Genomic DNA, 16,873 nt, shown 5'->3' with positions numbered 1-16,873 from the left:
GCGTCCCCGCCCCCCCCCCCAGGGTTTTCCCCCAAGCCCGGAGTGAGTAACCCGCCCCTTCTCGCAGCAACGACACCCCGATCTCCCTTTCTAACCCCAGACCCACGCAGTGCCTGGTCTCGCGGCAGTTTTTATAACGTTGATCATGATTCTCGCACCTCTGGGCCGAAAGCTGCACCCCCACGCCCCTGGCTGGGGGCTTTGGGAATCCGCCCCCAGCAAGTCCCCCTCCCGTCCAGCCGCCCTGGGAGGGTGGGAGGGTGGGGGAAGAGGGTGAGCAAGGGAAATGCTGTGTCCTCGGGCCCCATGGGGTCCTGGGTGGGGCCCGCAGCCGCGGCCCGCGGTAGGGTGGGAAGGGGGCTAGGAGGCCGGGGCCTGGTCGTCGGCGCGGTGGCCGGCGTAGAGCGCGGCCAGGGGCCGGAAGCGCGGGCCCCAGCTGCGGAGATAGGCGAAGTCCTGCTCGGAGCCCGACGAGCCGCTGTGCAGCGAGCTGAGCGAGCCCGCGGGCGAGTCCGCGCCCTCGAAGGCGTAGGTCTGGAAGGCGTCGTAGGGCGGCACCGACAGGTCCCCGTCCGCCAGCGCCACCTTGCGGCTGATGAAGTCCCTGAACACCGAGAAGTCCGGCTGCGGGCTCGGCGGCCCCTGCGGGAGCGGGTGGCGCTCGGAGGGTAGGCAGGGCGGGGGGCTGCCTCCGCCCGGGCCCCCGCCGCCCCCGTCGCCGCCGCCGCCGCCGCCCTTGAGCTCGCCAAAGTCGTAAAGGCTCCGCAGCGCCGACATGTCGTAGGCCTCGGTGTCCTGCTCGCCGCCACCCTCGTCGTTGTATTTGATGACATTGTCCCGCATGTCCTCGTCCTCCTCGGAGCTCAGGTGGCTCTTGTGGTGGCGCCTGAGGGTGAGGATCAGCAGCACCAGCACTGCGTGGGAGACAGAATGGGGGGTGAGGGCCGCCCAGGGCCGCCCCGCCCACCCCGGGGAGCCGGCCCAGTTGGCTCTCTGGATAAGCAGGGAGCTATCTCCATCTTGGGAGGTGTGCAGATGGGGTCAGACCACCCCAGGCTGTGGGGGCACAGAGGGCAGTGTTAAGAGATTTCATGGGTGTCGAGGGATGAACCCAACCTCTGAGGTCTTCATCTTCAACTCTATGAAGAGATACACCCCGAGGTCTAGGTGCTGGGGGTTTAGGAGGGAGCAGCTGAGGGCTGGAGGAGTGAAAAATGTCCTTGGCCCTGACCTCTCTTTCACCCTCGCCCTCCTCTGTCCACTCCAGAAGTCCTGAGCACCCTCTGAGTCTCTGGAGTCTCAGGTCAAGACGCCTCCTGCAGGAGCCCTTCCGGGAAGAGCTCCGGGCCATCACCTCCCAGCTCCCTTGGTGAGGGGTTCCTCCCTCCATCACACGGGTTCTCGAACCTCCGTCCCTGGACCAGCAGCATCCAGCATCTCCTGGGAGCTCGTTAGAAATGTGAATGCTCAGGTCCCACTCTAGACCTACCAGTTTGAGAGCCACTGCTCCATCATACCATCGGCCCTGCTGGGTTAACATGTCAGTCCCCCCTCCCCCCCGCCAACCCCCAAATACACATGCTCCACTACCCTGGAGGACCTGGGCAATGTTCCCCCAACCGGCTGCCTGGCGTGCAGTGAGCATGTGAAGCATGCTTGTTGAATGAATGAGTGAGTGAGGTGGATGGAAGCCTGGGTGAGTGAAAGGATGAGTGAATGAATGAATCAGCCCTTCTTGGCTGTCTGCACTCGACTTCCAGCACTCCTGGTTCTCTGCCTCCTCCCATGTCTCTGGTCACTCAACCATCTAAGCAGGCTTCTCCTCTCCGACTTCTTAACCTCAGATGTCCCAGGACTCAGTCCTTGGACCTTCATCCACCATCCCTGTCTCAGCGCTCTCCTTCAGTCTCACGGCTTTATAAAAGCTCCATTTAGAGGCTGGCAAATCCTGTATTGCGAACTCCAGCCTGGACCTCTCCCCTGAAATCGAGATTGTATGTCCAGTTTCCTATTTAACCAGTCCTCTGGATTGACCAAGAGAATCTCAAGTCTAACTGCCCACACGTGAGCTAATAACACTCTTTCCGCCTTCCGCAGTCTCCTTCATTGCAGTGACGGCAACCCCGACTTGCCAGTTACTCAGGGCTTTCAGTCTCTTCTGTTCGCTGATGAGTTCCAGCGCCTAGAACAGGTTAGCACAGCGGGGAGCTCACCGGATGGATAAATAAGGAACTGATGGACGAAGGGGAGAACTAAACGGATAGGTGGGTGGATGGATGGACAGATGTCCTGGGTACTACGCCCTGGATTTTTCTTGCTGCTCCAAACAGCTCCAGCAGGGCCAGTGGCCAGAGTCAGCTGTGAGGGCCATGAAGCAGGGTGCTGGCTCCTGGCCTAACAAGGTGGCTCATGACAGGGAAGGGGCTGGGGGCCAAGGAGAGGTCCGGAGGGAGGGAAGGTGTCAGGAGAGAAGTGGGGAAGATGGATGGATGGCTTTTGGAGCTGGAGGCTGGAAGCTGCGGAGGGGGATGCCCGCGAGAGCAGATGGCGGGGAGCGCAGGGGGCGGGCGACAGATGTGCCAGGCCCGATCAGCGATTCCGGCGTCACCTTTAGAGCACTGATGTGCACTTTCTTCGTTTGTGGGCAATTAGGCAGAAATTTGTTTGCACTGCCTCGGAAAATGAGACCGCTGTAAAGTGCACCCTCTGGAAAAGGGTTTCTGAGCCATGGGCTGGGGAGGGGAGAGGGGAGGGCCTGGGGCCTCCCAGCTAGGAGGAGCCTGTCCAGGGCCTCTGCAGGGACCTGTGGAGGTGCAGCGTGGCCACAGGCGGGTCCTCAGAGGGGTGGGCAGTGGCCATAGGAGTGGTAGGCAATGAGGGGTGGGGGGCAGCTGACCTCTCCCGGGGAACTGAGCAAAGCCGGTATCTGCAACATGGACCTCCCTTGCGTCCCTCTAGCTCTTGCTGTTCCACGAAGCCCAGCAGTCAGGGCTGAGATGAGGCCTTTTGCTCCCAGGGTGAGAGGCGGCATTACGGTCACTTGAATCAGTTTGGCTCCTGGAACTTGACCTCTTCACTGGGAACAGGTGGGGGTTCAATGGGCCGCCGGTGGAACTGACACCAGAGTAAATTCTGACCCCACATTCTTAAGATTTTGCCCCAGCTGCCCCAAGGTTTTGCCCCCGGTTTAGATTCATAGCAGGTGGGGTAAAGGAGCAGGGAACACAGGGTGCGAAGACGTGATTTCAAGTCGGAGGGCTAACTGTGCATCCTATGCAAGCCACTAAACCTCTCTGAGCCTCAGTCTCCTCATCTGAAAAATGGGGATAATACACCTGGCTGAGTGGTGGTGAGGCTCACGAGAGCCCTTTACTAAAAGCCCTACATAGAGACTAAAATAGGACCACAGAGGAGAGAATTTTTAAAAACATGCTTGGTTTTTCAAAATCAGGGAACGTTTGGACTGTGTAGACGCTACACTGTAGAGGGTGGGGCAGCATGACTTAGTCTCAGGTGGGGGTGACACCGTCTGGGGTGGTGGTGGGGGTGGTGGCTGCTCCGTACTGAGAAGACATTTCAAGGGAACTCCATGTTAGAGCTTGGAGACCATTCAAGCCAGCCCCTCCTTGTATGGGGAGGGAAACTGAGGCCCCATGGGGACTTCCAGGGAAGGAAATCCAGTGCCCCAGGATGGGGGCCACCGGGGAGGGGGCTGGCTCTCAGTGGACTCACCGACTAGAATGAGGACACAGACCAGCAGGGCGATGAGGGCACCAGGGCTGAGGGAGGCGGCCATGACGAAGGCCGTGGTGTTGCAGGACTGGATGGCGCCGGAGCTGTCGCAGCCACAGATGCGGATGGTGAGCGTGCCCGTGCTGCTGAGCGTGGGCGGCCCGCTGTCCACCACCAGGATGGGTAGGAAGAACACGTCCTGCTCCTGCCGGTTGAAGCCCAGGTGCTGCGTGTGCACCGCGGCTGTGTTGTCTGCGCCAGAAAAAGGGAGGGGCGTGTGACTTGGGGTCCAGGGTCAGCTTCCCCTGTCCCAGGCACCTCCGGATCTCACCTCCGGAATAGCCTCCCTGTGCCCCAGGCTCCAGCCTCCCCGCTGACCTATGGGTCTATTTCCCGATCTTCTAAAACTCTGTCCCCAGCTGTCCCCAAATTCTGTCCCCAGCTGCCCGAAGATCCTGTTCCCAGCCAGATAGCCCACGGTCCTGTCCTTAGCTGTCCCAAGATTCTATTCCTAGCTATCTCAAGATTCTTTTTCTTATTCGAGCTATTCCAGGATTCTGTCCCCAGCTGGGCCAAGGTCCTGTCCCTGGCTATGGGTTTTTTTCCATTTGTCTCAACAGCCTGTTTTTGTTCCAGCTTCCACCCCAGTGGTCCAATGCATGCTGACCCTGGGGAACTGTGGTCCCTGGATTGTGGCTTGCTGGCCCCCGACAAGTCCTGGGTCATCAGAAGAGACTGGGGACACTGGCTAGCAGCTGCCTTTGGCTGAAGAAGCTTTCTGTCAGGAGTCTAAGAGCCCGAGCCGAGAGGGCTGGGGCATGGCCCCAGGGCCTGGTCAGAGGACCTGATCACACCAAAGCTCCCTCAACCACCTCTTTCCTTTTTTAAAAACACAAGTGGCCAGAGAGGATGGTGAACTAACACACGTACACATTACCTTGCTGTAGCCTGTTGCTAGGAATGCCAGCAGGACTTGGGGGTGGGTGTCTGGTCTTGGAACAAGGGCTCACGTGGCGTGTGGCACCTACTTCCCCTGGCCTTTCTGCCTCCTCTACACCTCTCTTGGATGGGTCAGGCCATCCCTGAGCCTTCATCATTTTGATCGCTGCCAACCGGGGTGGTACAGAAGTACTCAGAGCCCAGCTGGCCACTCCCCACACTTCACAGCCAACTCTACAAGAGGGGGCCCTGCCCTCCAAGTCTTGCAGCTGGTCTCACCGACCTCGGACTTTGGCAGCCTGGGTCCCCCTCCCAGCCTTTGTGGCCTCAGTTAACCAGCCTCTTCTCTGCAGCCCCCAATCCAGGGCCCCCGTCCTGGCCTTCCCCATAATGGATACAGAGCGGGAAAAAGAGCCTTTGGAGGGCTGTGTGTGACCTTGAGCAGATCTAGGAAGCGGACTAGAGATCCAGCTGAAACACGATTGGTCACGTTTGAAGCTCACGTGATAGGCACATGAGAGTTTGTGATATGATTCTATCCCCTTTTACACCCATTTGAAAATTTTCACATAAAATGTTAAAAATAATGCCAAGTTGACGATTTACTAGCTTGGGAAACTTAGCCTCTCTGGACATCAGTTTCCTAATCTGTAACTGAGGAAAATAGAAGCACGTGGGTGTGAGGATTAAATGGTAAGAGGCATGCATCACCCTTAGAATAGTTCCCAGCACACAGAAACTCACAATAGATGCTGGTGGTTCTTTTTTCCGAGCCCCACCCCGATGCTCCTGGGGCTGAACGGAGTGCCCGCTCCCTGTTTAGGCGGCTCTGTCCTTGACTCACCAAGTCCCCGCTATTTGCAACACCCTCTCCACCTCCTTGCCTGGGCAAATCCCTCATCCGTCATGCTCCAGCTAAATGTCACCTCCTTTCTGTGGCCTCCTTTCTCCGCTTCCCTGGGAAGGAAGGATTTATGACTCCCCTCTCCCTGCTCTGACTACGGAGGTGCCGTGCACACTTCTGTTACAGCACTTGTCACATTGTGGTACCGCAGCGTGTGCCTGTCTCTGGCCTGGCACGGAGCCAGACTTGAACAGCGACGCTTGAATGAACCACAACTCTCGGGGTAACGTTTGTGGTCCTCGGTTAGTTCCTCGAGCTCCGGCTTGAACTCTAGCCCTCCTGTCTAAGGCTTGGTTAACCCCAGCTGTGAAAACATCTGCCTTCCCTGGGGAGGAAAGGAGGCTCAAGAGCAAGATGGGGGAAAGAGGGAATGGTGTGGGACTCCTTTGCATGTACCGAATGCTTTCTATGCATCAAGGACTGTGTGGATACTTTAAACACATAGTAATGTTTAATCCTTACAACCAAGAGTTGACATTATCCCCATTTTATATATGTGGAAATTGGTGACTTATCTGAATGTATCCAGTGAATTGTTGGCATAGCTACCTTTTCCATCCACCCCAAATTACCCATTCATCCATCCGTCCGTCCATCCATCTATCCATTCTCTATCCATCCATCCATCCATCATACATTCATCCACTGCTCCTCCATCCATCCTTCCATCATCCATCCATCCATCCATCCATCCATCCATCCATCCATCCATCCATCCATGCATCCATCCATCCATCCATCCAATACCTCTTTATTGAGTAACTACTATGTGCTAGGCACTATGCTATTACTGGGGGGCGGGGGGGGGGGCGTGGGGCGGGGAAATAATGGAGAGCTAAACCAATAGTACTGAATCTGAGTTTAAATTCCAATGTGAGAGACAAATATTAATCAAATAGACAATTTAGTCTACAATTACAAACCACGGACCATGGTGAGGGCTAATGAGGAAAAGTATAGGAAGAGCACCTAACAGAGGACTGGACTCAGTCTGGAAGGTCAGGGAGGTCTCCTCGGAAGAAGTGATATTATTGCTGAGCCCTGAATGATGAGTTCAAGGAGAGGGAATAGCCATGCAAAGGACCTGAGGTTGGAACAAACACAACAGACTCAAGGAGCCGAAAGCCGTTCGTTGTGGCTGGAGGGATGAGGGTGACGGCTAAAGCGAGTCAAGACGAGGCTGGAAGGGGAGGCAGGGACCCACCATGGAAAGTACTAGGGGCCGTGGTAAGGGATTTGGCTTAATTTCTTAAAAGCAATGGGAGGCCCTGGATTGGTGGGTTTTAAGCAAAGAAGTGATCTAGGGACATGTCATTTATTCCTTCAACAGTAGATACTAACTGAGCACCCGCTACATATCAGGACTGTTCTAGCCCCTGAGGATACAGTAATGAACAACACAGACATGGTCCCTGCCCTTGCTGAGCCTCTATTCCAGACAAGGAAGTTTCTAATGTCAAATACAAGAGTGGATGTAGGAGACCAGTGAGGAAGCTATTGTGTGCTTCAGGTGTGAGATAATAGCGGTAGTGGAGGCACCGAGAATTAGACAGATTTGAAAAATGAGTGGCTGGCTCTGGCTCAGCTTCAAATTTCCAAGCAAGAACAGAGGAGAGGAGGGATATTTGTTTCCCAGGGTTGCTGTCTTTGGCCATGGAGACATATGTTTTGAGAGCTTTGGTCCCTGCCACTCCTTCACCCCATAAAGAGGGACTCCCTGAGCATCGTCCCTGACCCCCTGAGCTGCCCTCCCGGGCAGTGGCTGGTTCCAGCTGGGGAAGTCACTGGCCAGCCCAGGCCCCTACCCCAAACTTCTAGGTGGAATCGGCGCCCAGCACCGCATCCATCCATCTGGCCTGACATACATCAGTGTCAGTCCCTGGCTGCAAAAGCAATATTTATAAATCACGTTCCCAAACTGGCTACAAATGTGTACAAAGAAACAGATGGTTTGGGGTAGCCGTTTGTCACCCTGGATATTTATACTGTGAGGAGGCGGGGGCTCGGCACACCGCGGGAAGGACTGGGGGACAGGAGGAGAAGACCTTCCCTTGCTCCTACCAGGGGTCCCACTAGGTAGACGCTCTGGTAGCCTCCAGGCAAAGAGAGGCATCTGGGGCAGAACCCCAGGCCCGTGGGTTGGAGAGACTCATGGATTTGGAAAGGTCAAGCCAGGGCTATTGGTGTCTCCTGCTCAGGATGCCACTGGAATGATGAGAGGGCAGGGCTACTCCGGTTGTTAAAATATTGAAATACTTCCAAAAGGGCTTAAAGAGCCACAACTCTGAGCCCCTCAAGTCCTTCCCTGAGGCCTCAGCCTTTCCCCCAGGCACTCCCTACCTTGACACAATCAAAGCCACCAAGGGGTGAGAGCCTGGCCCAGCAGGGCTCCCGGCTCCTGCTCCAGGTGGTTTAGGGTCAGTGTCCTCTCCGGAGTGTACTAGGAGTGAAATATTTTAACCAACTCCTGGAAATACAGACGGGTCTGCCTCAGAGGCCCTGAGGTCTTTCCCTTTGGAGGGAAGGGTGTGAAGGTATTGGGGATGGTCCCACACTCATTCCAGGGTCAGAGGAGCCACCAGGGTCGGGCCCCTGGCACCTCTCCTCCTGGTCCTGTCGCTCACTCACTCCAGCCAGGCAGGCCTCCTGTTCCTGGAGCTTCCCAGGCGTTTCCACCTCAGGGACTTGGCACTTGCTGCTCTGTCCACCTGGATCATATCTGCATGGCTCACTCCCTCATTTCCGTTAGATCCCTACTCACTACTGATTCCTTCAGGTGGCCTTCCCAGACCGTCTTATTTAAATTAGCCTGTTTTATCCCCCCCCCCCCGCCCTGTTTTGTTTAATACATTTTATTGAACACCTACTATGTGCCAGGCACTGCTGTAGGCACTTAGGAGCCAGCACTGAATAAAACAAAGTCTAGACTATTATGGCTATTACATTGTTTCTCCCACTCCCACAGCCACTTATATCACCAACATATTATTTATTTGATTCATTTCCCCCTCACTAGAACATATACTCCAGAGGGCAGGGATTTTTATCTTTTTTTTTTTTAAAAAAATATATTGTATTGATTTTTTACGGAGAGGAAGGGAGAGGAATAGAGAGTTAGAAACATCGATCAGCTGCCTCCTGCACACCCCCTACTGGGGATGTGCCTGTAACCAAGGTACATGCCCTTGACTGGAATCGAACCTGGGACCTTTCAGTCCACAGGCTGACACTCTATCCACTGAGCCAAACCGGTTTCGGCAGATTTTTATCTTGTTTGCCACATATTTCCAGGGCCTAGAACAGTGCCTGACACAAATGCTCAATAAATACTTACTGAATGAAGGAGATAACATGTTCTAGGTACTCACAATATACCTCAGCGGCCCTCATCCCACATGGTCAGCCCCCATTTTACAGATGATGAAAACTGAGGCTTACAGATGTGCCAACCTTGCCAGAGTTGCATAGAGAGCCGCCAGCTGAGCCTGGGCAGGAACCCAGGTCCCTCACTCCCAGTCCATTGATCACCCAGTCTATCCCTCAAAGGCTCAAACTGCAGATTCTTGGGGAACTTGCTGGGGCAGGTCTCATAGTGGGATCAGCTCAGGCTGGGCGGGGCAGTTTCCTTTCAAGGTAGTGAGCTAAGGCAGGAAGTACACTGGATCTGAGACAAGCACGTGTTTGTGTCCCAGCCTCCCCACCGACTCCTATAGGGCCCTGGGTGGGTCCTTGATCCTCTTAGAATCTCAGTTTCATCACCTGCAAAATGGAGGGAGGGGTAAGGAACCCACCTTAGGGTGGCCGTGGGGATGCAAAGAGCAACGTGAGGGACATAAAGCGCTTTTTAAGCTGAAGGGTGGGGGGGTGTGCATATGGCTTATTTCAACCTTCACTTAGGGGCTCTTTATGCCCTGGCCTCAGACCCACCCACTCCTCATGGACTGCCTCTCTGTATATTTCCATCTCTCATTCTCTACCCTTGAGATGGCCCCTCTCCACTGGGCCACCCACCCCCTGCTTGTTCTGCAGGGTTTGGCCAGCGGCCTGGGTAACAACAGCTCCAGCTTGGCCCAGACTTTCTGTGTGATCTTAGGCCCAACGCTGACCCTCTGGGTGTCTCAGTCTCCCCATCAATAATGTGGAAAGAAGGCAGTTAAGTGAGGCTCCTCCCTCCATGCACCCTAGGACTTGGGGGCTCAGAAGTGACTCACCTTGAATGTCGAGCAGAGAGAAGTGAGGGTTGCTGGGAGCTTCAGGCACCAGGCGGAAATAGAAGCGGTGCCCGCCCTGGGGCTCGTCTCTGTCCACCACGCTGATGGTCTGGATGAGCTAAAGGATGAGGAGGGGCAGGGGGCTGATGTGAGGCCGAGCCCCCTCGGGGCCTGGGTAGAGGAGCCCCTGGCCAGTCCCGGCAGCAACCTGCAGTACCCAGCCCCTGGGTGATACCTGGCCTGGCTTGGCATCCTCACACACGGCTGCCTCGTAGGGAGTGGCCAGTTCTGGGGGATTGTCGTTCACATCCAGGATTCGGATCCTTAGGGATGCCCGGGAGAGCTGGGCATGATTGTCTGTAACAAGAGCACAGGAGGAAGGTGACAGGTATCCAGTATGAGACCTAGACAGCCCCCACCTGCTGCTGGACAAGATCAGGCAGTGGAGTCACACTGAGAGAGACGTGAGGGGTGATCAAGCTGGTACCAGGATGAGGACTGAGGACATCTGCCATTATCACCACTGTCACTGTCACCATCACCATTGCTATCACCATCACCACCATTAGAAGATCACCGTAGCCATCACCATTACTGTCACGGTCACCATCACCACTGCCATTAGCATTGGCACCCCTGGCATCATCATCACAGCCTTCACCACAGTAATCTCCAATACCACCCATCGCCATCACCAACACCATCACCATCTCCACCAGTACCACTGCCAATATCACCATTACTATTACCACCACCACCATTAGTATTATAATCGCCACCTCTGCCAATATAACTATCAGTACCACCACCCCACCCTCATCACTATTACCCTCGTCAATGCCATCGCCACAGCTCTATTACCATCACTGTTAGGTCACCACCAGCTCTACCATCACCATTAGAATGATCACCACCACCACCTTCATTATCTCCACCGCCATCACAAACACTAAGGCCATCACTAACACCACCTCACCCCCACCACGCCATCAGTCCCCCCATCATCACCCATGTCACCATCACATCACTACCCCACTCCCACCTCCGGCAGCACTACCAGCACTGTTGCCAGCTCTGCCCCCTCACCACAGAGTGAACAGAACACACCTGGAGCAGTCATGCCCATTGTTGCAGGTATCCTCGCAGGAACCCTGTGGTTTGGTACAATTTATATCCCCATATTGCCGAAGAGAAACTCCAACGTGGAAAAGTTTAAAGACTTGGGCAGCTGGCAACTGAGCCCCAAATCTCTGCTCTTTCAAGACCTGATCCTGAGAGGGCATGACAAGACCACCTCCGGTCTTGGCCTGGGTCCTCAGCAAAACCACAAAGTCCCCACTCCTCCAACTGTGATGTCTTTGAGGTCAAGGCCTCTGTCGAATTACTTCAACACTGTGGGATACGACACAGAGCAGGTTCTAATACATTTGTTGAGCAAATGAATGAAACCCGGAAGGATTCAGATGGAAAGAGGTTTGAGTTCCCGGCAGGGCTCTGTCCTTGGACCCAGTGCTTGATCTTGGGTAAGACCTTTCCTTCTCTGGTATCAGTTTCCACACCAGAAAACAAGCAGAGCATAGTGATTAAGATCTAGAACTCTGGAGCCAAGTGGTTCCGATCCCAACGCCATCACTTTTTTGTTGTGTTGTTAATCCTCACCTGAGGATATTTTCCTTTGATTTTTTTTAGGGAGAGTGGAAGAGAGAGGGAAAGGCAGAGAGAAACATCGATGTGAGAGAAACACATTGATTGGTTGTCTCCTGCATGTGCCCCGACCAGGGCCCAGGCCGGGGAGGAGCCTGCAACCAAGGTACGTGCCCTTGACGGGAATCGAACCTGGGACCCTCTGGCCTGCAGGCCGACGCTCTATCCACTGAGCCAAACCAGCTAGGGCCCAACACTGTCATTTAGCCGCTGTGTGATCCATGCGATGTGACTTGTCTTCTCTGTGCCTCAGTTTTCTCACCAGCAAACGGGGGTTAGTAGCTATGGGTTGGCTAAGAGGACAGACTGAGTTACTATCTGTAAAGCCCTTGAAACTGTGTATGCAGCACAGCAAGTGCTACATAAGGGTCTGTTGAATAAACAAACACCCTCTCAGGGCTGTTCAGCAGTGACATCAAGTGACTAGGACGCTGGGACACCTCACCCAGCCTATCCTCTCTGAGCAACACCCAGAATGTTGGCCCTTTCTCGCTGCACCCCAGACCTCTGAGTGCTCATTGGTGCCCCGTCCTCCGCTGCCTCAGCCATGAGTTCATCCCTCTTCAAGGACATCCTCTGGGTCAGGAAACTACCCTCTTCCAAGCAGGGATCCGACGGCTGGGTCTCCGGCCTGCCTGGCAGGGAGCTATTCTGGGGGCAACCTGCAAGCTTCCAGGCAGCCAGGAACCCCGTGAGTTTTGGGGGGAGTGGAACTGGTTGGCTGCCTCTTCCTCTGAACGCAGGGCCCGTCGGATGTGGACTGCAGGTGCCTGCGTGTTGACAGAGAGAAAGGGAGACGGGGAGGCAGGTGCAGCCACCTCAAAGGAAGCGGGGTGAGTCTTTCATTAACTCAGACCCTGATCCCTGTCTGGAGCTCCCCTTAGCCGGGGGCACCTTATCTTCTCAGCCACTTGGACCTGCCGCTTCAGTGATTAGAGGGGGCTCTTCCAGGGGCGGGAGATGGGAGTCGTGACTGGGAATGCCGGGAGGGCCGTTATTTTTAAGAGCGCGGTGTTGGAGAACTTAAACAGACAGATGGTGGTGCTTTCTGGAGTCGGGGAGGGTGAGGCTGTGCCAGGAACAGGCACCTCTCTACTCGCGGAGGCAGAGAGAGGGTAGGGGGCACCCTCCCCTGCAGTGGGGGCGGCACAGGGACCAGAGGGAGACAGAGTCCTGTGGGCACGCAGAAAGGAGCCCTCAGGACAAGGTCCCCATCCGCGGGCAGCCACCCTGCGGGAGGACTGGGGCCACAGCTGCAGAGACCCCCATGTGGCACCATTTCTTTAGCTTCTGCTGGGTATCTCCTCCCTCTTGTTGTTAAAACGTTCGTGCTTTGTGAGGTATCATTGTCATACGACATGGTGTGAGCTGAAGGTGTACAATGTGTGATGCTCTGATGCATGTATAGATTGGGAAATGTTTACACGATACGGTTCGTTAACACATCCTCCTTCCCACGTCATTACCATTCTGTTGTTGTTCTGCCTTCTCTTTTAAAATGTCACAGGTCACCTCTTGAGAAAGCCCTGAACCCTTGGGCATGAGTGAGGGTCTCAGATCTAAGAGGCGGGGCAGCTGAATACGCCATGAGGAGGTGAGCCTCTACTCTGCCAACATCGCCACCTTCAAAGCTTACCCCAGGCACCCCGAAATTGGGGGCTGGCCTGGAACCCCCAGGGCTTGTGGGCCACCCTGAAATCAAGACCCAGTGCCCCTGACATCACAGCAGTCTCCAGCCGGCTGCATATTAGTCACCTGGGAAGCCTTTAAAACACAGACGCCCAAGGGTTGGCCACTGGCGTTTTTTTTAACAGCCCCAGGAACCGAATGTGTAGCAAGGGCTGCCAACCACTGCCCTGGCGTGACTGGCAGGTGGGGGAGTGCAGCCTGATGTCTCACCTCTGACTGCCTTCTTCCAAGGTTAACATCATTTGTAAGAATTGTTAATAATGATTCATACTTTCACCACCTTAAATGTTTCTGGTATAAAACAAGGAATCCATCCACTCATTAATCTTCACCTCTGTGCAGGACTTTCCAATTTATAACAAACTTTCTTATCTATGACCTCATTTCATTCTCGAAACACCCTGTTAAGGAGGTCTTGTTAAACCCATTTTGTAGATGAGAAAACCGAGGCCCAGAGAGGGGCAGGACTCTATCCAAAGCCCCAGGCAAGTCAGCGGCAGAGCTGGGTTGGGTTCTAAGTCTCCAGACTCCAAGTCCAGTGCTTGGTCTAGATACACTGTCAGTGGGCCCTCTAGCTGCCTGGATATTTGTTCATCCAGCGGCTCCGACTGCTCAGACCCAAGCCCACAGTGACCTCACCCAATGCCCAGCAGCAGGTGCCCTCTCCAGGGGCCAGGTCCCCCCCGTGCCTCCTCCCCTTTTGGCATCTCAGTTCAGCTGACTGACATGCAAATTAGTTTAATTATTTCTTCTTCTAAAATAAATTATATTTTGCAGTAGCTGCAATATGTTGTGTCAGGCAAAATTACATTCAATATTTTTAAACTAATTGATGCAGCCTTGAGGAAGGCTGATTGACAGCCCAGAGCTGAGCAGGCCTGCAGCCTTAGCGATTCCTAAATTAAAATTAAACGTGCTTCGGCCGGGTGGTTCTTCCCTGTGCTGGCTCCCCATTAATCTGGGAGGTGGCAGGTGATGCCCTGGGGGGCCGAGGGGCTGAGGGGCCCAGCGGTTCAGTGGGTGCTTCAGGAAGAGACCAGACTGGGGGCAGAGAACGGCTGTGCCGTGTGGGTGGGTCTCTTACACTTTGCGCCCCGAGTCCCTTATGCATAACAGATGGAGGATTGGACGGAGCAATTTGGAGCTGAGACTTCTGGTTTTTGCTGACAATTACGGGTTGAGCACCTTCCGTGTACCAAGGACACAACAGCGAGCAAGACCAACATGGTCTCTCAGTCTAGCGGCAGGGACAGACATTACTGCAGACCCTGAGAAAAGTTGAGGGGTAAAAGTTCAGGAGCTGTGAGGGCATGGAGCAGGGGGTCCCGCCCTTGGGGGTGTGTGTGTACAGGGACGTGTTCTCTGGAGTAAGTGACCTTTAGGTTGAGATCCAACTAGGAAGTAAAGGAAGTAATGTGAAACACACTGTTAAGCCAATCAGGCGAAGGGCACGAGACCTGCCCTGATGACCTTATTTAAACTTGCCCCTCACTCGCCCACCAGACACCCGCTCCCCCATAGCACACATCCCCACCCCCAATGTTTCTACCTGCTTAACTTGCCCATCGCCCACCTCCCCCACCAGGGAGTCAGCAGACTTTTTGTCTGTTTTGTTTACTGCTGTAACCCCGGCACCCGTGTGCTGCGTGACCCTGTTCCTGCCTCTATCGCTGGACCAAGGTTTTCTCATCAGTAAAACAAATGGAGTTGGACTTGGAAGTTCTCCGTGGCTGTGAGAGAAAGAGAGAAGCCCAGAGAGAGAGAGAGAGAGACTCGAGGCTGCAAGAGTGGGAGTGAGGAGGAGATGAGAAGTGGGGAGAGGGAGGGAGGGGCAGCTCTGAGGTACCTCCTTCCCGCTCACTGGCTGTGGTGGGGGCAGGAGCAGAGCTGGACCCTCTTCTGCACCATCTATCAGCCCCTCCTCCTCCCAGAGGAATTAAATTGCATCGAAAAACACCAGGCTCTGATTAGAGCTGGCCAGCTGGGCAGGAAGATTTATCATCCCAATTACCAGCCGGCCAAGACAAGCAGGCGGGACGGTGAGGGGGGCTGGGTGAGCAGGTGGGGGTGCTCCAGGGGAGGGGGCTTCAGGGCTGTCACGAGTGGACCCCGTGCACTCCCCGCCCTGTCCCCACTCATCTCCAGTGGAAGTGGGAGGTCGGGTGCCCTTCTCTGTCTCTCGGGGACTTTGACTGTCTGTTTGGCTTCCCCAAGGAGATTGGAGGCTTTGATCTTATTGCGAGGGGGGGGGGGCGGTTCAGTGCTCCAAAGGGCAGGGGAGGACGTCTGGGTGAAGTGGGGTCCTGGAATCGGGGCTGTGGGAAAGGTTTCCTCCCTAGGGCTGAGCTGGTCCTGATGTTCTGGGGAGTCCTGTGGAGACTCTATGGATACCACATCTTTGTTCCTGTCGGCATGTTAGGCAGTTAAGGTGGCAGAGGATCCCAGAAGTTCCCTAGTCCAAGAGGAGCCCAGGCCTGATTTACACCCCCCTGGTGATGGGGAGGTCACTGCCTCCCAAAGCGGCCCCTTCCATGCAGGGCTGTGCCAACCCTCCTCTCCACGCTCCGCCTCCCTGGCACTTCCTCCACCTGTCCTGGCCCTGCCCGCATCTAAGCCGGGTCTTCCTCACTGGTCCCCTCCTGTCTGCCCTCCCCTCTGAACCCGAATGAATGCTGGGGACCGCACATCTGACTAGTCAGCGTTCTGCTCAAGGACCTGCACTGACCCCCTGCCACCGCCAGGAGCTGTCCAGCTCCCAGGACACCCAGTGACTTCTGCGTGCCCCTCGCCCGGCCTGCGCCAGCCTCCGCCAGCCCAGCCTCCGGACACACGCAGGGCGTTCCTTCTCAGCAGGGGCACTGGGCTGCCAGGCCTCCAGGCCTGTGCACCCAGGGGCCTCTTGTTGGGAGCACCGACCCCCCCCTTTCTGCCTTGGAGACCCAGCTCAGACGTCCCCTCCTCTGTGAAAGCTTTCCTGCCTCTTTCCCTCTGGCTGGGCACCCCTCCCTGCTCCTCCTGAGTGCCCTCTGCCCCCTGATTCCACTCACTGTTGACATGTCTCTCCCCTGCCCACTGTGAGCTCCCAAGGTCAGTGGCCCTGTGGACCACCAGATCTCAGTGCCCAGCCTGGGCAGGGGGGTGAGGGGCCCCGAGAGAACACTGGCTGAGGGGAGACATGGCGTGGGAGGGTTATCCCTGGAGGAAAAAGTACTCTCTGCCACTCAAACCACTGCAACCCCTCACCCCATCCCTGGTCCTTCCTCCTGCCCCTAAGGAGCACTGGCCTGGGAGTCAGACAGCCACCTCATCGGTGGATTTGGGCAAGTTGCTTCCCTTCCCTGGGCTCAGTCTCCCCAGCAATGAAATGGGCTGGGGGTGAGGAGGCTGGAAACCATCATCTCCAACATCCCTCTCCCCTCAGTCTTTCTCTGGCTGTGAAAGCACCTGCTGTGTGCCAGGAATTGTGCTAGGTACCTTCCGTGCGTGATTGCTAATGCACATGGCACGAGATGTTTTACATAAAGCACTCGGCATGATAAAGCCTACAGCATGCCGTCTGGCGTATCGTAAGCTTCAAATAAATAGAAACGGCTATCACTAGTAGTTACCCTTACCGTCATCAATGCAGCACCATTTTATAGATGAGAAAACGAAGGCAAAGCGAGGGGTGTGACCTGCCCAAACTCACACAGTT

At 55.3% G+C, this 16,873-nt stretch overlaps 1 protein-coding gene across 1 annotated transcript in view; it reads right to left on the bottom strand.

Annotated features, from left to right (window-relative positions):
• Positions 1-310: 310 nt before the first annotated feature.
• Positions 311-16,873, bottom strand: part of CDH22 (cadherin 22) — a 68,325-nt gene continuing 51,762 nt past the window's right edge. Inside the window, exons 8-11 of the mRNA XM_008158992.3 lie at positions 10,022-10,143; positions 9,787-9,904; positions 3,733-3,984; positions 311-914 (exon numbers count right to left, since the gene is read on the bottom strand). Coding sequence (XP_008157214.2) covers positions 361-914; positions 3,733-3,984; positions 9,787-9,904; positions 10,022-10,143 — 1,046 coding nt within the window. The 3' untranslated portion in view covers positions 311-360. The remainder of the gene's footprint in view (positions 915-3,732; positions 3,985-9,786; positions 9,905-10,021; positions 10,144-16,873) is intronic.

Source organism: Eptesicus fuscus, chromosome 12 (assembly GCF_027574615.1).
Source record: "Eptesicus fuscus isolate TK198812 chromosome 12, DD_ASM_mEF_20220401, whole genome shotgun sequence".
NCBI lineage: Eukaryota > Metazoa > Chordata > Mammalia > Chiroptera > Vespertilionidae > Eptesicus > Eptesicus fuscus.
Note: the sequence above shows the minus strand (reverse complement) of the source record. Positions and strands in the feature narration are given on the sequence as shown.